Here is a 19525-nt window from a genome sequence, read left to right as displayed (position 1 = left end):
CTGGGGGGGCAGGGCCCGGGGAACCCCCCACATCCCATAACAGGTGTAAGGGCTCTGAGGTGGGCTCCAGCAGTGTGTGGGGGCTCCAGGGCTAGGGGAGTCTAGCCATAGTGTGGGGGGGCGGGGGGAGAGCCACAGCAGGGGAGCTCCAGGGCCAGATGGGGTCTGAGCCACAGTCGCTTGGGCTGGGGGAGACACCTGGTTCAGGCCAACCCTTCCCCAGCCACCGGCCTGGATCCGAGGCTGGGGGAGGGGCAGCCCTTCTCGTGGGGTGTCTAGAGCCCCTGCACAGCGCTAGCTCGGCGGCTGCAGGCAATCTAGCCTCTGACCCCTGCATGACGTGTGGCAGCACGTGGGTTTCACCACCCACTGCCCATGGGCTCCTCGGGGAGGTCCAGGCACAAGCGGAGGGCTGAGATCCCTAGGCTGGGCCCAGGCAGCATGTGGGCGCTGCGTGGGTCAGTGACCCCCCCAGCTGGGGATACACTGCAGGGGGCCTCCCTCACACCCGGGCACGGGCTGGGGCCACGCCTCCAGGTGCAGCAGCCAGCTGAGAGGCCCCTCCAGGCTGGCCGACGTGGGGGCCGGGGCAGCTTGGTAGCTCCCTTCAGGCTCTGCCAAGCTTAGCCCAATTGGAGGAACGTCCCGTCGCCCCTGTGTCTCCTGGAACCTCCCCCCCTCTGCACAAGGCACCCGGGGGCAGGGCCAGGCCTGCGGGCACCACCAGGCAGTGGGGCATCCCAGGCTTGTGGGCAGAGGGGAGCCGATGACTGCGCCTAGCAGCTCGGTGGCCAGAGCGGCGCCCGGGGAGAGGGCATGGGAGCATAAGAACACACAGCAGCGTGGCACCTGTGACTGCAGCAAAGCCTGTACCCAGTGGCCCTAGTGGGGTGTCTAGGAAAAGCTGCTGGCAGTGGCCCCTGGGAGCTGCCAGCCCCCACCCGAGGAGTTTTGGGGCCTTTCAGACCAGGCCCGGGCAGGGGGCTTACTTGTGTGGCCATCCTGGGGGACAGTCCCCCACCGTGAGAACCATGGAAGTCCCCTGACGCCAGCCAGGGTCTACCACGGACCCTGGAAATCCCGCACTTCTGTCTTCAATCCGGCCTCCCCGCTCCGGAGGCTCTCTGCTAGGAACAGCAGCCCTGAACACGGCTCCGAACAATCCCTCCAGTGCAGAGCTCAAAGGACCGTGTCACGGCAGTAAAGCCTAGTGGTTACATGTACTGCAGGCTCTGTGGGGCAAAGCTTGTAGAGACGGTTTATACGGCAGGGGAGCCAGCATGTAACCTGCAGTGGGGGGCTAGGCCTGCCCCAGACACGGGCTATGAGACAGAGTCCTTGGTCCTGAGACCGGAGGCAGCCGGCGTCTCCCCCACATCTGCAGCCCCCGACCCCACGGACCGGCTGCGCCCTCTGCCAACAGACTGGACCAGGTGCTTCGCTTGCCACCACGCTCCACAGCCATTCCTGTCCCTTTATTGGCTACACGCGTAACACGCTTCCCCCAGGTGCGACGACAGGGGTACAGTGGAACAGGATAGATACCGTACGGCGCCCGGCAGGGCTGGTCCAATTGCCGGCGTGAGCGCGGGCCCGGGGCCGTGGGCATGCAGACGGAGCAGCCCGCCTTCTACTCTCATGCAGCCGCCGGTACAACCTTTACAAATCGGTCTCTGGTTCAAAAACACCAACCCTCCAAAGATGTACAGCCAGAAAAAATAAATTAACTCGCCCCCCCGCCCCCCAACGCACTGACCTCGGGAAGGGTTTCTTTACACAGGAGAGGAAAACCGGTATTTAGAGCAATTACACTATGGTACAAGTTCCTGGGACACACGGGGCAAGCGGGGGCTGCGGCCTCGCGGGGAAATCCGAGGTGGAAACGGCTCCGGCGCAGAGAAGCGGCGTCGTTTTTAGGTCCCGTCTTGTTCCAAGGAGGAGGGGGCTGGCGGGGAGCCGGGGGGCTGGCCGGGGGGGTGGCGTATGAGACACAGACAGGGGCTAGCACGAAAGCAGCGACGCGTCCTCGGACCGGCAGGCGTGGGATCTGTCTGCGAGCCGGAGGCCCCGAATCTCGACTCCCTGCCCGTCACGCTGGCGGGAAATGCTCCGGAACCCCAACGGCAGCACGGAGCCGTGCAGACCAGCCCCACCGATGGGCCCGGGTGCCAGCGAGAGGCGACATGCATGCTCACCCCCGCCCCCCGCAGCCTGCCCCGGCTCATTGCCGGGGCGCTGGCCCATCGCCCGCTAGGATCTCACACGGGGCACATGCCTTCCTTTGGGACTTCTGATTCTGCGTCACCCGGGCCCCAGGCCGTGCCCCAAAGGCAGGGACCCCGGCAAGAGGCCAGTCCCTTGTGTCCAGCTGGGCTCCGGCGGGGACACAGCGGGGGAGGGAGCTCCTGGCCCACGCAGCAGAGCTAGGACCAGCAGGCCGCCATGGGACATGCCCAGAGCTGGCGGGGGAGGAGGAACCAGCGGTTCGGGGGGGTGAGTCTCAGGCTCCCTCGGACGGCAGCGGGGCCGGTGCTGCGACGTCAGGATCCTGGCGGGGGCCCCCCAGAAGAGCCCGCTCCCCCGGGGACGCGATGCCGAGCGCAGGGAGCCCGGAGCAGACCGGAGGGCAGGGAGAGGGGCAGGAGGGGCCAGGCCTGGCGCGGGCTCAGAACCCGGCCTGTCCCGGCCCTGCGATGGGCCAAGGAGGGTAGGAAGCCAGGGATGAACGCGCGGAGGAAGCACAGTGGAGCCCTGGGCCGTGGAGGGAGAAGGCTCCGGCACGTCCTTTGGGATGAAAGGAGGGGGGCCAGGCCAGCGCCCCCCAGGGGTCTCCCCATGGCCTGGGGGTGCTGAGCCCGGTGGATTTCCCGGTGCGGATTTGCATATATCTTCCCGTGGCGAGGAGCTGGGCCGGCCGGCGGCTCCCTCTGGCATGGGGCGGGTCCCTGCGGCCCTCCAGCGCCTGGGCCTCGCCCCGGAGGGGTGTGTTCCGGGGCGCCCCTCTCCCCGTGAGCCCTCTTCGGGCATGGCTTCCTGCAGCGGGGGGTTCCCCGTGTCCAGAGGGGGTCCTGTGCCGGCGGAGGGGCCGTCTGGGGCGTGCACAGGAGGGGGCTCCGTGCTCAGCTCCCGGCCCGGTGCCCCGCCCGGCCTCACTTCTTCCTGCCGGACGTGCTGGCCCGTCGGTCCCCGTCCCGCTTGGGGTTGCCCTCGTCGGTGGAGGAGGTGGTGAGCAGCGCCTGGCTCCAGCGGGCGATCTCCGCATGCTCCTGCGCCGAGGTCGACAGGGCCTGGAGCCAGTTCTTCATCTCCTCCTGCGGGAGAGAGGCCAGAGCCCCGTGAGCCCCTCACCCTGGCCTCTGGGCGGCACCACGCTGCTGGGAGCGCGAGGATCTGGCCACGTGAACCCAGCTGCCAACACGCCCGCTGGCAGGGGCTGGGCATGCCTGGCCAGACCCCCGGGGGAGGGAGCGTCGCGGCAGAGGCCCCAGCCTGGCCAGGTGCCGGCCGTCAGGCTCGGATGCCCGGCTGGGGACATGGCTCCCTGGCTGGGCTCTTGCAGCGTAAGGAGGCTGAGCAGGACCGTGCCCACGCGGCGATCGGCAGTGCCCTGCACCGGGAGATGGGGCCGGGCAACGGGACCCGAGCGCCAGGGGAAAGGTGGCAAAAGCCCCGCAGGGCTCCAGCCTGCCGGGAGGCAGCAGGCGCAGAAGCCGGGAGCAGAACCCCCCGCCCCCCTCGGCCTCAGCAGCCTGGCGCCCGGCTCCCGCGAGACCCCGGCCGCGTCTTACCTCGTCCTTGGCCTGCAGCAGGAACTCGCCGCCTTCGCCGGTCCTGGGGGGGCAGGCAGCAGTTAGTGCCCCCAGGCGGGGTGCAAAGGGGGCAGCCCATAGGCCACGCTGGGCAGGGGCGCTGGCTGGCACACGGTCCCCTACGCTGCCCTCCCCAGGCTGGGCTGGATGCCAAGTGGGAGCTCAGGGCACCCCATGTGAGGGGGGGGGACAGGTGATGGGCCTAGAGTCTGTGACCCATGGGGCGGGGCTATGGGCCTGGAGTCTGTGACCCTGGGGGATGGGAGGGGGCCTGGCGTCTGTGACCCAGGGGGGCGGGGCCTGGCATCCGTGACCAGGGGGAGGGGAGGGGCCTGGCATCCGTGACCAGGGGGAGGGGAGGGGCCTGGCATCCGTGACCAGGGGGGCGGGGCCTGGCATCCGTGACCCGGGAGAGGGGAGGGGCCTGGTATCCGTGACCGGTGGGGCGGGGCCTGGCATCCGTGACCAGGGGGGCGGGGCCTGGCATCCATGACCCGGGAGAGGGGCGGGGCCTGGCATCCGTGACCCAGGAGAGGGGCGGGGCCTGGCATCCGTGACCCAGGAGAGGGGCGGGGCCTGGCATCCGTGACCGGGGGGGCGGGGCCTGTGGGCAGCTGGACTCACACGAGCTTCAAGACGTTCTTCTTCTTCTTGTAGTCGCTGGCGACCTGGCAGGTGGCCTGGTGCAGGCTGAGCAGCGGCTCCCCGCCGTGCGTGCTGCCCGACGCCTGCCCCTTGGTGTCCTTGTAGAAGCCCAGGTCCCCTTTGCTCAGCACGCAGTACAGGTTCACCCAGGACCTGCCGAAACAGCCGCCCCAGGGAGTAGGGCGCCGCCCAGACCTGGCCGAGATCAGGGCCCGTGGGCCGCCCGGACCTGGCCGAGATCAGGGCCCGTGGGCCGCCCGGACCTGGCCGAGATCAGGGCCCGTGGGCCGCCCAGACCTGGCCGAGATCAGGGCCCGTGGGCCGCCCGGACCTGGCCGAGATCAGGGCCCGTGGGCTGCCCGGACCTGGCCGAGATCAGGGCCCGTGGGCCGCCCAGACCTGGCCGAGATCAGGGCCCGAGGGCCGCCCGGACCTGGCCGAGATCAGGGCCCGTGGGCCGCCCGGACCTGGCCGAGATCAGGGCCCGCGGGCCGCCCGGACCTGGCCGAGATCAGGGCCCGCGGGCCGCCCGGACCTGGCCGAGATCAGGGCCCGCGGGCCGCCCGGACCTGGCCGAGATCAGGGCCCGCGGGCCACCCGGACCTGGCCGAGATCAGGGCCCGTGGGCCGCCCGGACCTGGCCGAGATCAGGGCCCGTGGGCCGCCCGGACCTGGCCGAGATCAGGGCCCGTGGGCCGCCCGGACCTGGCCGAGATCAGGGCCCGTGGGCCGCCCGGACCTGGCCGAGATCAGGGCCCGTGGGTCTGGGCACCGCTCAGCCCCATACCAGGAACCCCCCAGCCTCTGGGAGGCAGGAACAGGCCCTGGGTCACTGGGGTGTCTGTGACCGAGCTAGGAGCTGAGTCCCAGCCCCGCTGCAGGGGGGCAGGGAGAGGGGGGTGGGCAGCGCCCTCCAGGGAGGGACAGCCCACGAGGGGGGAAGCCACAGAGCCCTAGTCCCTGCCCGGGGGAGGGGGGAGACGCCTGCTGGGGCCCCGCTTGCAGCCCCAGCCCCTCACCTGTTGGAGGCCTTCTTGTTGGGCCCCTCCAGGTCGTGCTTGCGGAAGAGGAAGCCCTCCAGCTGGACGGTGTGGGTGGGGGGCGGGGGGGGCGGGGCGGCGCTCTGGGCGGGCGCGGAGCGGGACCTGCGCGTCTCCCCCGGCAGCTGGCCGGGCTCCTTGGGCCGCGGCCTCCTCCTGGGCTTGGGCCTGTCGCGGGCCCGCGGCCGGTCGGGGCGTGGCGTCCGCTCGGGCAGCAGGTCCAGGCCGCTGGGCAGGTGGGCGGGCGAGTCACGGGGCTGGCGGGGCCGAGGCAGAGCGTCAGGCACGCGGCAGGGGGCCCTGGACGGCAGCACCCCCCCCCCGGGAGGGGGGCTCTGGCCCTGGTCCCCAGCCCGGGGGCTCCCCTGGGGCAGCCCGAGGCTTCCTCCTGCCCCACGGCACTGAGCGAGCCACAGGACCCCAGCTTCCCTCCGCAGCCGGCCCCAGGCAGCGCCCCAGCGGGGTGAGCCCGGATCCCGCTGGCGGGAACAGCCCCCTCTCCTTCGGGACACTCACCGGGGCCGGCGCCGTGGACTCTTTCTCCTGCAGCTGCTCCACGATATCCGCCAGCGTGGTCTTGCTGCCGGCACAGAGAGAGAGGGTGAGGGGCGCCGCGGCCCCGGCGGGCACAGACGGGGGACCCCCCGTTCCCCCTATGGATTTCCGGGTGCTGCTGGAGGCCGCCTGGGATTGGACACAGGGAAATGGGGGAGCGAGGGGGGGGGGCTAACGGGTTCTTTTTGCTTCCGTGAAAAAACCATCCGGGTCGGGTGGGACCCTGGCAGGAAGCTGCCTGCCCCCAGGAGCCAAGCAGCCTCCGTCCAGGGCCCTGCCAGCTGGAGGCTCCCTCGCCATGCCGGAAGCAGGGTGCAGGAGTGGCCGGGGGGGCATGGCTCCCATGCTGCCCGGGCCCCCCCCCCCCCCCGAGAGGAATAAGTCTGGCTGCGGAGGGGGGCGCCGGGCCAGGGCCCCCCCACGCCCCGTGACAGTTCCCAAGTGCTTTCTGGCTGGGTTCAGGAAGAAAGGGGGGTTCCCCTCTGCAGGGTGCTGGCAGCTACCTCCAAGGCCGGGGGATCTGTCACCGGGGGGGGCTTTTAAGCAGAAGCCCCTAGAGACTGGGTATCCTCTTGTGGGCCCCCCACCTTCTGCGCTGGGCGTGGGGCTCAGCCCTGACAGCTCCCGGCGCAGGACCCGAGCCGACCCAGCCTCGCACTGAGGCCTGAGACGCCGGCGGCTGCCTGCCTGGGTGCGGAGCCCCTCACTCACCCGCCCCCTTTGGGCTCCTGGCGCGGCGTCTCCTGCTCGCTGGACTCCTGCCGCGCCAGCCGCCGCTCATGCCGCTCCCGGCGCCTCTCCGACGGCTCGTGGCGGGGCGTCTCCTGTGGCCCCGGCTCTGGGAGCGGCTCCCGCGCCCGCTCCGGCTCCGCCCCTCTCTCCGGCACCTGTAGGGCCTGGCTCGGCTCCGCCCCCGCTCGCGCCTCGCGCAGCCTCTCGGCGCCGGCACCCAGCCCCTCCTGCACACGGTCCAGCCGGGGCTGCAGCCGCTCCGGCTTCATCTCCTGCCGCACGTAGGCCACCTTGGCCTCCAGCGCCTCGGCACGCTCCCCCCTGCCCCCGCTGGGCGGCGCCGGAGCCTCTGGCCGGCCCCGCAGCAGGTCCTGGCGCTCCAGCTTGACCTCGGCCTGGCGCAGCAGCGTGGCGCCCCTGGGGCCCGGCTCCCCGGGCTCCCCCAGGAACTTGCGGCCCAGGAGCGGCGTGGCCGGCTGCTTGCTCTGCTCGGCCCGCAGCTTCTCGATCTGCAGGCAAGACGGGCGCTGCTCAAGGCACAGGCCTCCGGGCCCCCCTCGGGCACGGCCTGCTAGGTCCCCTGCGCAGCCCTCCAGCGCTCCGCCTGCCCCCGCCCCAGATCGGGGCCCTGGCGCTGCGGCTCCCCCCTGCCCCCGGGCTGGCGGATTGGGGCCCGGAGCCCTGGCGCTGCGGCTGCCCCCCAGCCCCGGGCAGGGCGCGTACCGTGGTCAGGCGCCGCAGGGAGCTGAATCTCTCCTCCCAGTTGGCAGCCGCCTTGCGAAAGGCCTCGTGGCGCCGGATCAGCTGCTCCACCTCGTCCACGCTGCTGCCCAGGTCCCGGCTCTTCAGCAGGGGCTCCTGGGCCGTGAGCCAGGCGTCCGCCACCACGGCCTCCTGGGCAAACTGGTGCACTTCCAGCACTGCCGGGCGGGCGGAGGGGTGAGCGCCCCCTTCCCCCGGGCAGCCTGCACCCCGAACCTCTGCACCCCAGCTCCACCCCAGAGCCCTCCCTCCCCCTGCACCCCAACCCTGAACCCCTCAACCCCGGCCCCACCCCAGAGCCCTCCCTCCCCCTGCACCCCAACCCTGAACCCCTCAACCCCGGCCCCACCCCAGAGCCCTCCCCCCTGCACCCCAACCCTGAACCCCTCAACCCCGGCCCCACCCCAGAGCCCTCCCCCCTGCGCCCCAACCCTGAACCCCTCAACCCCGGCCCCACCCCAGAGCCCTCCCCCCTGCGCCCCAACCCTGAACCCCTCAACCCCGGCCCCACCCCAGAGCCCTCCCCCCTGCACCCCAACCCTGAACCCCTCAACCCCAGCCCCACCCCAGAGCCCTCCCTCCCCCTGCACCCCAACCCTGAACCCCTCAACCCCGGCCCCACCCCCAGCCCTTTCGTTGTGCCACGGCTGACAGGACCACTCACTCCGCACTGGGACTTCCAACCTTAGAGGGGGCCTGTGGCCCCACTGCACGGCCCCCCAGCTCTTCCCTCGTGGGGGGGGGCTCTGTCTGGGGGCTCCACTCACCAGCCCCAATAACCGTATCACCCCGGAGGCGCCACCCTCCATGCTCCCCCCACAGGCCTGGCCCAGGGCACGTGGCAACGAAGAGCCAGGGAGGGGCCCCCGCCCCCCGCCCCCGCACTCACTCTGCTGCAGCCATTCCCAGTGCTTGTCCCACTTCTCCGTCAGCTCCTTCTTCTTGCCCAGCAGCCTGGCCAGGTGGGCCCTGATCTGCGGAGAGAAGCCGGCGTCTGCCCCCCGGCACGCACAACGGGGGGGGGAGCCCTGGCCTGCGCCGGGGGGGCTGTCTGACCCCCCAGGCCGAGCATCCAGGGCAGGGGGCTGCCATGATGGACATGGGGGGCCAGATCCCAGCCCGGCCCCCAGCCTGGCTCCCATCCCCCAGTCTGGCCCTGCCCCCCCAGTCCTCCCAGTCCGGCTCCCATCCCCCAGCCTGGCCCTGCCCCCCCCCCAGCCCATCTCCCATCCCCCAGCTTGGCCCCAGCCTAGCTCTGATCCCCACGCCTGGCCCTGCCCCAACAGCTCATCCCCAGCCCCACAGCCCAACCCTCCTCCCAGCCCAGCCCCCGCCCCCATGTCCGCGGCCCGGGCGGGAGGCCCGGTTACCTCCTCGGCGGCCGGGCTGCCGTTGAGCACCAGGGTCTCGCCCAGCTCCACGCAGGCCGCGATGCTCTTGCTCCGGGCCTCCAGCTCGCTCTTCAGGCCCTGGTGGTAGCTCATCAGCACCTCCACCGAGGACACGTCCCTGGGGAGAGGGGCAGGCCGGGCGATGGGGGAGGGCGAGGCCCCCGCCCTTGGGCTCCCGGCCACCCGCTCCCCGCCAGGGCGGAGAAACCTCGTCAGGCACCAGTGGGGCGAGCCTGGACCCCGGGTCCCTGCTGCCCTCGGCGCGGCATGCGACCCTCCCAGGACCTGGGCTCGTGGCGGGACGCAGGGAGAGAGGCTGGGGAAGGGACGGAAGGAGGGACAGGGGGCGTGACGGCGTGTTGGGAAGCCCCCGACCCTGCACCACCCTCCACAGCCGGATGTGACTCTCCGGCAAAGACACAAAACGAGCTCAAACTATCCACAGGCAGAAAGGGGAACAAGCCGACATTCTATAAATACATTAGAAGCAAGAGGAAGACCAAGGAGGGGGTAGGCCCACTGGTCAGTGAGGAGGGAGAAACAGTAACAGGAAACTTGGAAGTGGCAGAGATGCTCAATGACTTCTTTGTTTCGGTCTTCACCGAGAAGCCTGATGAAGGAATGCCTGGCGGAGTGAATGCGAGAGGGAAGGGGGGAGGTTTAGAAGATAAAATAAAAGAACAAGTTAAAAATCACTTAGAAAAGTGAGATGTCTGCAAGTCACCAGGGCCTGATGAAATGCCTCCTAGAATACTCTATCGGCTCACAACACATCCTAGGAGTCTTGTGAGCGGATAGAGGAGGTAGCTGAGCCTTTAGCGATCATCTTTGGAAAATCATGGCAGACAGGGGAGATTCCAGAGGACTGGAAAAGGACAAAGTTAGTGCCCATCTATAAAAAGGGAAATAAAACCCAGGAAACTACAGACCAGTCAGTTTAACCTCTGTGCCAGGGAAGATAATGGAGCAAGTAATTAAGGAAATCGTCTGCAAACACTTGGAAGATAATAAGGTGACAGGGAACAACCAGCATGGATTTGTAAAGAACAAATCATGTCAAACCAATCCGATAGCTTTCTTTGATAGGATAACGAGTCTTGTGGCTAAGGGAGAAGCGGTGGATGTGGGATACCTAGACTTTAGTAAGGCATTTAATACGATCTCACATTATATTTTTATCAATAAACTAGGCAAAAACAACTTAGATGAGGCTACTATAAGGTGGGTGCATAACTGGCTGGATAACCGTTCCCAGAGAATAGTTATTAATGGTTCGCAATCCTGCTGGAAAGGTATAACAAGTGGGGTTCCGCAGGGGTCTGTTTTGGGACCGGTTCTCTTCAATATCTTCATCGACGATTTAGATATTGGCATAGAGAGGATGCTTATTAAGTTTGCGGATGATACCAAGCTGGGAGGGGTTGCAACTGCTTTAGAGGATAGGGTCAAAATTCAAAATGATCTGGACAAATTGGAGAAATGGTCTGAGGTAAACAAAGATGAAGTTGAATAAGGACAAATGCAAAATGCTCCACTTAGGAACAATCAGTGTCACACACACACAGACTGGGAAGCGACTGTCTAGGAAGGAGTCCGGCAGAAAGGGATCTAGGGGTTATAGTGAACCACAAGCTAAGTATGAGTCAACAGTGTGACGCTGTTGCAAAAAAAGACAACATGATTCTGGGCTGCATTAACGGGTGTCTTGTGAGCAAGACACGAGAAGTCGTTCTTCCGCTCTACTCTGCGCTGGTGAGGCCTCAGTTGGAGGATTGTGTCCAGTTCTGGGCACCGCATTTCAAGAAAGATGTGGAGAAACTGGAGAGGGTCCAGCGAAGAGCAACAAGAATGATGAAAGGTCTAGAAAACAGGACCTATGGAGGAGGCTGAAAGAATTGGGCTTGTATAGTTTGGAACAGAGAAGACTGAGGGGGGACATGAGAGCGGTTTCCAGGTATCTAAAAGGGTGTCTAAAAGGAGGAGGGAGAAAACGTGTTCTTCCTGGCCTCTGAGGACAGGCCAAGAAGCAATGGGCTTAAACTGCAGCCAGGGAGGTTGAGGTTGGACATTAGGAAAAACTTCCTGCCCTGCCAGGGGGGTGAAACATTGGGATAAGTTGCCCAGGGAGGTTGTGGAATCCCCATCTCTGGAGATATTGAAGAGCAGGTTAGAGAAATGTCTCTCAGGGATGGTCTACACAGTGCTGGGTCCTGCCATGGGGGCAGGGGACTGGATTCGATGCCTCTTGAGCTCCCGTCCAGTCCTGGTGTCCTAGGATTGTAGGATTCCACCAGCCAGCAGAGTTGAAGGGTTACTTGCTTCTCAGATCCAGCGCAGCCTTGACGCGGACACAGGAGCCAGGGCAGAGCCTGGTCCTCTTGGGGGAAAGGGGTTCCCAGGCCCCTGAACCCCCCTGTTCTGGACTTAGTCTGCTCTCCTCATGCTGCCCTCCGCCCAGACTGCCCAGCTCCCAGGCCCTGCCCCCCAGCCAGGCGTCCGTCTCCCCCTCCCTCCCTTTGTCTCCTCCCAGGAAGAGCCTTGTTACCTGCCCAGGCTGGGCCTGGGTGTCTGGGCCAATCCACAGGTGGGGGAGTCAGAGGGAATCACCCGGCGCAGCCAGGTGGGGACCCCAGGTTACAGAGCAGACAGCCCCCCCAGGACGTCAAAGGGGGTCGCTGCAGGATGGGGAAAATGGGGGGACGCGGAAGGGTGTGGGGACGGGAGGACACCACGGGCCGGGGGGATGCTGAGGGACAGGGGGATGCTGCAGGGCGGAGAGAAGCCATAGGTCCGGGGGACACTGTGGGGCGGAGGGACGGGGGACACAGGCCGAGCCAGCAGCCCCCGTACCTGGGCTTCTCGCCGGCGCCGATCTGGCAGAGCACGCCCTCCATCCAGGAGATGAGGTCGCGCACCATGCTGGTGAAGCGCATCTTGTCGGCGGTGCTGGTGACCTGCACCCGGCACGCCTCGCACGAGCCCAGCAGCTCCTTCCAGGACCGCAGCACGTCCTGCTCCTTGCTGGCGATGGCCTCGGCGTGCTCCCCGGCGTACACCGTCCGCAGCTGGGCCGCCTCCTCCTGCAGCTGCCGCACCTGCCCGGGCACAGCGGGTGAGCGGGCAGCGCCCTGGGCACGAGGGGCGGGGGGGAGGCTCCGAACCCGCTCACCTGGCTCACCAGCACCTGCACGTCGTGCTCGAAGGCGCTGAGCGCCCGCTGCAGGGCCCCGGCCGAGCTCGGGGACTCACGAGCCGTCACCTCGGGCAGCCGCTGCTTCTTCTCCTGGATCTGGGCCAGCACCTCCTGGCAGTCGCTGAAGAACTTGTGCAGCTCGTGCGAGGCCGCCAGCATCTGGGCCCGCGTCTCCATCAGCTCCAGCAGGTCGGCCCAGGCCTCGTTCAGCCCGTCCTTCCACTCCGCGATGGTGGCCGCGTCCACGTGCCCGTAGTCGATCAGCTCGTCCACCATCTGGTTCACGGCCGAGAGACGCTCCTTCCCCTGGCTGCCTGTCTCGCTGGCAAACTCCGTGAACTTCTCCTGCAGGAGCTGGGTGAGGGGGCGAAGGGGCGTGAGCCCGGCGTGGCACGGGGACCGTGGCCTGGGGCAAGGCACGGGGCCTGCACGCGGCACGGGGACAGCAGCACGGCACGGGGACCGTGGCCTGGGGCAAGGCACGGGGCCTGCACGCGGCACGGGGACAGCAGCACGGCACGGGGTCAACAGCCTGGCACAGAGTGTCACACAGGGATGGCAGCATGGCACAGCGCACAGCATGGGGACAACGGCACAGCACAGAGCGTGGCATGGCACAGGAATGACACAGCACAGAGCGTGGCAAGGCATGGGGACAACAGCACAGCCCAGTGTGAGACACAGGACACAGCACGGGGACAGAGGCATAGCACAGAGGCGTGGCACAGAGTGTGGCATGGCACAGAAGCGCAGCACAGAGCATGGCATGAAGACAGAGACATGGCACAGAGCATGACATGGCACAGAAGCGCAGTACAGAGCATGACATGAAGACAGTGGTGTGGCATGTCGCGTGGCACGGGGACAGAGGTGTGGCAAAGAGCATGGCATGGGACAGAAGCATGGCACGGAGACAGAGGTGTGGCATGTTGCATGGCATGAAGACAGAGACGTGGCACAGACCGTGGCATGGCACAGAAGTGCGGCACAGAGCGGGAGACAGAGCCATGGCACAGAGCGTGGCACGAAGACAAAGGCGTGGAACAGAGCGTGGCACGGAGACAGAGACGTGGCACAGAGCGTGGCACGGAGACAGACGTGGCACAGAGCGTGGCATGAAGACAGAGACGTGGCACAGAGCGTGGCAGGGAGACAGAGACGTGGCACAGAGCGTGGCACGGAGACAGAGACGTGGCACAGAGCGTGGCATGTTGCACATGTCCCAGGGACAGCGGCGTGGCACGGCACACGGCTGAACGTGGCTGCAGCCGAGGCACGTGGCCCAGGTGCACGGGGGAGGAGGACGGGGGCATCGCCCTCACCGTGACGTGCTCGAAGTCCTGGCCCAGCTCCGGCGACCCGGCCACCACCTCCTTCTCGGCGATCCAGTGCTCCAGGTCGTCCACCTCGCGGCTGAGCTGGTAGAGCCAGTACTGCTGCTCCAGCCGGGCCTTGCGCTCCTCCACCAGGCCCTTCAGAGACACGTAGAGCCGGTCAGCATGAGACTGCCGCCTACTGATCTGTTCGCTGGGCAAGGACACAGCGGGTCAGTCCGAGAGCCCCGGGGGCGGGCGGCAGCGGGGCGGGGGGGGGCGGGGGCGGGGCCCTACCTGTCGGGGTGGCCCAGCTCCAGCAGGGCGCGGCACTGGCGGGACAGCTGGGCGATGGTCTCCTCGTAGTTCTCCACGCCCTGCTCCAGCGCCAGGTGCTTCTGCAGCAGCTGCAGGGTGCTCTGCTCGTCCTGCGGGGCGGCGGACGGGTCAGGGGCGGGGCCAGGGGCGGGGCCGGGGCCCGGCCGCTTCTCTCCAGGCTGCCCGGGATAGCGCCCCCCCCGCCCTGCTCCCCGCCCCACTGTGCGCCCTGCTGGGCCCCCGCCCCGCTCCCTGCCCCACAGCGCCCCCTGCTGGGGCCCCGCTCCACTCCCTGCCCCACAGCGCCCCCTGCTGGGCCCCCGCTCCACTCCCTGCCCCACAGCGCCCCCTGCTGGGCCCCCGCCCCGCTCCCTGCCCCACAGCGCCCCCTGCTGGGCCCCCGCTCCACTCCCTGCCCCACAGCGCCCCCTGCTGGGCCCCCGCCCCACAGCGCCCCCTGCTGGGCCCCCGCCCCACTCCCTGCCCCACAGCGCCCCCTGCTGGGCCCCCGCCCCGCTCCCTGCCCCGCTATGTGCCCCGCTGGGCCCCCGTCCCACTCCCTGCCCAACAGCGCCCCCTGCTGGGCCCCCGCCCCGCTCCCTGCCCCGCTATGTGCCCCGCTGGGCCCCCGTCCCACTCCCTGCCCCACAGCGCCCCCTGCTGGGCCCCCGCCCCGCTCCCTGCCCCGCTATGTGCCCCGCTGGGCCCCCGTCCCACTCCCTGCCCCACAGCGCCCCCTGCTGGGCCCCCGCCCTCCTCCCTGCCCCACTGTGTGCCCCACTGGGCCCCCACCCCGCTCCCTGCCCCACAGCGCCCCCCGCTGGGCCCCCGCCCCACACTGCCCCCCTCACCTTGCCCTTCTCCTGGTTCATGAGGAGCAGCTCCTGCTCTCCGAGCCAGGCCTCCACCTCGCCCACGTCGAAGTAGTACTGCTCCACCTGGTAGGTGGCGTCCAGCAGCTGCTGGCGCTGCTCCGCCTGCTCCCACAGCGCCCCCCACAGCTCCCGCAGCTTGTCCAGCAGCAGCCGCACCCCGGCCACCTCGGGGCTCTGGATGGTGGCGAGGGCGCCCGCCCGCTCCAGCACGTCCTGCACCCGGGCCTGGTGCGCCTGCAGCTCGCGCCGCAGGCCCTGGGGTGGGGGGCAGGGTTAGTGGCGCCCGCTCACCCCTCCTGGGGGTCTGCTGGCCAGGAGCCCCCACCCCCCGCCCACAGGGCGCTGCCGCCACCGAGGCAAAGAGAGGGGCGTAGAACCCCCCCCGCTCTAACCACTAGCCCCTTCGGCCTTCCTGAGCTGGGAGAGAAGCCAGGTTCCTAGACACCCCCTGCCACTCTAACCACTAGTCCCTACTGCCTTCCTGAGCTGGGAGAGAACCCAGGCTCCTAGACACCCCCCGCCACTCTAACCACTAGCCCCTTCGGCCTTCCTGAGCTGGGAGAGAACCCAGGCTCCTAGACACCCCCCGCCACTCTAACCACTAGCCCCTACTGCCTTTATGAGCTGGGAGAGAACCCAGGTTCCTAGACACCCCCCGCCACTCTAACCACTAGCCCCTACTGCCTTCCTGAGCTGGGAGAGAACCCAGGTTCCTAGACACCCTCTGCCACTCTAACCACTAGCCCCTACTGCCTTCCTGAGCTGGGAGAGAACCCAGGTTCCTAGACACCCCCTGCCACTCTAACCACTAGCCCCTACTGCCTTCCTGAGCTGGGAGAGAACCCAGGTTCCTAGACACCCTCTGCCACTCTAACCACTAGCCCCTACTGCCTTCCTGAGCTGGGAGAGAACCCAGGAGTTCCCACTCCCAGCAACACCCCTGCTCTAACCACTAGCCTCCACTGCCCTTCTGAGCTGGGAGAGAACCCCGGAATCCTGGTTCCTAGACACCCCCCTTGCTCTGACCACCCTGGGCACCAGCGCTGGCAAAGGCCATGCACCCACCTGGTTCTTCTTGATGAACTGCTGCACGGTCTGCAGGCTGCTCCCGTGATCCCTGGAGGCAGCCAGCGGCAGCCGGTCCTGGACCCAGACCTGCAGGGGGAGCGACAGGGCCCAGGAGCCGTGGGGCCGGTTTCCAGGTTCCCTGCCCAGCCACCAAACTCCATTCCCCTCCCAGAGCCAGGGAGACAACCCCGGACTCCTGGCTCCCAGCCCCCCCCACCCTGCAGCTCTAACCACTAGGCTCAGGAGCCATGGAGCTGGGCCAGGACTGGCCAGGGAGCTGGGGTGCAGAGGGAACCACAGCACTTGGATCAGACCCTGTGCCCCAGATCCCCGCCTGGTGTAAATCAGTGTCACTCCACCGGAGCCCCTGGCCCCCCCGGTGTAAATCGGTGTCACCCCACCGGAGCCCCCGGCCCCCCCGGTGTAAATCGGTGTCACTCCACCGGAGCCCCCGGCCCCCCCCGGTGTAAATCGGTGTCACTCCACCGGAGTCCCCGGCCCCCCCCCCCGGTGTAAATCGGTGTCACTCCACCGGAGCCCCCGGCCCCCCCCCGGTGTAAATCGGTGTCACTCCACCGGAGCCCCCGGCCCCCCCCCGGTGTAAATCGGTGTCACTCCACCGGAGCCCCCGGCCCCCCCCCCGGTGTAAATTGGTGTCACCCCACCGGAGCCCCCGGCCCCCCCCCCGGTGTAAATCGGTGTCACTCCACCGGAGCCCCCGGCCCCCCCCGGTGTAAATCGGTGTCACTCCACCGGAGCCCCCGGCCCCCCCCCCGGTGTAAATCGGTGTCACTCCACCGGAGCCCCCGGCCCCCCCCCGGTGTAAATCGGTGTCACTCCACCGGAGCCCCCGGCCCCCCCCGGTGTAAATCGGTGTCACTCCACCGGAGCCCCTGGCCCCCCCCGGTGTAAATCGGTGTCACTCCACCGGAGTCCCCGCCCCCCCCCCCCGGTGTAAATCGGTGTCACTCCACCGGAGCCCCCGGCCCCCCCCCGGTGTAAATCAGTGTCACTCCACCGGAGCCCCCGGCCCCCCCCGGTGTAAATCGGTGTCACCCCACCGGAGCCCCAGGGCCAGGCCCCTGCCCGGGGTAAATCCACAGCCCGCGGCTGATCGGAGGACACAGCAGTGCCTGGCCCCTGCTCCCCCTGGGCCTTTCTGGTGACGTCCCCCCAGGAGGAGCTGGCGCCCCATTCCCCAAACGCCGGGGCCTCTTGTGGGAACTGGGGCGGGGGGGCGCCGCAAGGAGACCCCCCCCACACACACACTTACGATCTCGTCCTCCAGGTCATGGCAGACCTGGTGCACCTCCTTGGCGGCCAGCAGCACCCTCCGGCGCTCCTTCAGCGGCTCGATGAGGCGCACGATGCGCGTCCCCACCGCGCTCTGCTTCTCGTCCACAGCCTCCTGGCAGGCCGGCTCCAGGGGCAGCGAGGCCAGCTGGGCCTGCAGCTGCCCGGCCTCCTTGTACCACTCCTCCACCTGCGACTCCATGGTCTGCCGGAGACAAGTGGGGTGAGGGCTGGGCGGGGACTGGTGGGGGCCACGGTGGGGCCGGCCGGGGGCCGGGCGAGGGCCAGGTGGGGGCTGCAATGGGGCCGGCGGGGGTCGAACACGGCCGGGGAGCAGAGCAGCTGCGAGACCACAACTGCCAAGCCACGTGAGTGCTGGAGAAACTGGCGCTCTAATTTGCTTCTCTGCTGCGGGGCGAGGGAGCCGCCAGGAGCCGGCCAGTGACCCAGCACCCGCATCTCTCCCCCCCCCGGGGACACAACCTGCAGACGAGCCGGTGTCTGGACACGCACCCTGCGAGCGGCACTTCCGAACTCCGCAGGGCGCGTCGGGCCCTGGCACCGCACTGGGGCCCACAGGCCAGCCCCAGGCAGCGACCCCAATGACTCGCAGCCGGGCCAGCTGGAGCAGAACCGCTCTCATCCCATGCTGGCGACTCCAGGGAAGGGGGCAGATTAGCTTCGCAGCCGCCCCCTCCGCTCCTGCTGGCCCGCGACATCCCATCCGGAGCCGCGTGGCCCGTTTGTGCCCTGCGCTCGCCGAGAGCCCCCCAATCCTGGAACCCTGCCCACCTGCGGCCATTGGCTTGCAACCCGCCGACAGCCCCCCGCGGCTCCCTGGCCTGGCTACAAAACTCGGCGTCCGCCCAGGGCTCCGCTAGCCCTGCCTCGGGGGCAGCGTGGGAGGGGGGGAAAGGCCACAGGGATCTGTTTCCGGTCCCCCCGGTGCCACAGAGACGGTCCCCAGCCTGACTCACGCGAGACAGCCCCCCCCCCCCCCAGAGTTGCTTGACCCAAAGCGGAGGGAAAGGAGACCTGACGGAGGCGAGGTGGAGCCAGAGCGAGAGCCCGTTAAACACCCCCCCGGCCTCGTTTGCATAACGAGGGGGGCAGCTCGGTAGCACCCAGATGGGAGAAGAGCCCCGCCCGGATGCTGGGTCGCAGGGTGGGAACCAACCCACCCGCAGCTCCGTCCCCGGCAGGCCGACGCTCGCCGGCCACCGGGATCCGCAATACGGGAGCTGCCCCGCGAGCTCCCTGGAGGGGCCCCGGCCCCCGACCGCGCTGGAACATCCCGCGAGCCCTCCGCCCGGCCAGAAACCCATCCAGCCCCCCCCGCCGGCTCCAATACGGGCTCTGGGGCCTGGGTCCCGCGTCTGCGGGGACACCCCCTTCTCCTGAGCGCTGGAGCTGGGGGCTCTGCGGGAAGCAGCCTGGGTGGGAGCGCTGCTGCCTGACACCGCCCCACGTCCGGCCTGGACGGGGACTTGCTCACGGGACAGACTCCATCAGGGAGGTACCAATGGGATTCCCTCCCTCCCTCCCTCCCCGTGGGCCAAACCGGCCCTGGGGCACCTCCCGCTGCCGCCGGTCCAGCTCCTCCCGTCAGGAGCATCTCTGCCCTGAGCTGAGCCCTAGATGACCTCGCTGGCCCTTGGGGCGGCTGGGCGGGCAGGGGACCGGACCTCTCGAGGGCCCCGCCAGTTCCATGAGCGCAGGACGGCCGGCCCAGCCCAACAAAGCATGGACTCCCGAGACTTGATGCCCTGACTCCCAGACCCCCCCTGCTCTAACCACTAGACCCCACTCCTCTCCCAGAGCTGGGGAGAAAACCCAGGAGTCCAGACACCCATCTCCCCCCCACCCTAACCACTAGACCTCACTCCCCTCCCAGAGCCAAGGGTGGCAGCCAAGACTTAGCGCCCAGACTCCCTGCTCTAACCACTAGAGATCACTCCCCTCCCGGACCCAAAGAGAGAACCCAAGAGTCCTGGCCCCCAGCCCTCCACTCCTGGCTGTCTCCAGGCTCTGTGCCCAGGCGCCGAGCTGCGTGTCGCACGCCCATCCCCGCCCGCCTGGTCCCCACCAGCCTGGTCCCCGGCCCCTACCTGGAGTTTCTTCAGCTGGTTGTTGACGATGGACAGGCTGACGCCAGCGTCCACGGTCTGCAGCTGGCCCTCCATGTGGCCCAGCCGCTTGTCCAGCTCCGCGTAGCTCTGCACCAGCTGCTCCGCCTTGCTGGCCTCCAGGAGCTGCCGGGCCCGGGCCTGCGTCGTGCTCTCCAGCTCTGCCCAGCACTGCCGGATCTCCTCCAGCTGCGTCTGCACCGAGCCGGCCAGCTCCGGCTTCTCCTGCACCAGCTGCTGCCCCTCCTGCGCGGGCAGAGGCCGGGTCAGCGCCGGGCACCCAGAGACGCTAGGCCAGGCCTAGTGCCCCATGCAGCCGGGCAGCCCCGGGCTCTGCGAGGATGGGATCCGGGCCCCTGCCCTTCACCAGAATGCCTATGGGATAGCTTGGCCTGAGGACCAGGG

At 68.5% G+C, this 19525-nt stretch overlaps 1 protein-coding gene across 5 annotated transcripts in view; it reads right to left on the bottom strand.

Annotated features, from left to right (window-relative positions):
• Positions 1-1460: 1460 nt before the first annotated feature.
• SPTBN4 (spectrin beta, non-erythrocytic 4) overlaps positions 1461-19525 on the bottom strand; it is a 52846-nt gene continuing 34781 nt past the window's right edge. For 4 of the 5 annotated variants that reach the window (XM_075915559.1, XM_075915561.1, XM_075915560.1 and 1 more), the window contains 16 exons: positions 19103-19366; positions 16975-17199; positions 15699-15788; positions 14610-14888; positions 13738-13868; positions 13450-13654; positions 12104-12481; positions 11785-12029; positions 8914-9052; positions 8433-8517; positions 7505-7701; positions 6761-7290; positions 6011-6074; positions 4434-4607; positions 3789-3831; positions 1461-3311 (listed from right to left, as the gene is read on the bottom strand). In XM_075915559.1, coding sequence (XP_075771674.1) covers positions 2302-3311; positions 3789-3831; positions 4434-4607; positions 6011-6074; positions 6761-7290; positions 7505-7701; positions 8433-8517; positions 8914-9052; positions 11785-12029; positions 12104-12481; positions 13450-13654; positions 13738-13868; positions 14610-14888; positions 15699-15788; positions 16975-17199; positions 19103-19366 — 4059 coding nt within the window. In that variant the 3' untranslated portion in view covers positions 1461-2301. Of the gene's footprint in view, positions 3312-3788; positions 3832-4433; positions 4608-5473; positions 5752-6010; positions 6075-6760; positions 7291-7504; positions 7702-8432; positions 8518-8913; positions 9053-11784; positions 12030-12103; positions 12482-13449; positions 13655-13737; positions 13869-14609; positions 14889-15698; positions 15789-16974; positions 17200-19102; positions 19367-19525 lie in introns of all 5 variants that reach the window. The other variant, XM_075915562.1, reaches the window with a different exon arrangement.

The sequence above is a fragment of the Pelodiscus sinensis genome, unplaced genomic scaffold (assembly GCF_049634645.1).
Source record: "Pelodiscus sinensis isolate JC-2024 unplaced genomic scaffold, ASM4963464v1 ctg34, whole genome shotgun sequence".
NCBI lineage: Eukaryota > Metazoa > Chordata > Testudines > Trionychidae > Pelodiscus > Pelodiscus sinensis.
The sequence above is the reverse complement of the archived record's forward strand: the minus strand, read 5'-3'. Positions and strand labels throughout refer to the sequence as shown.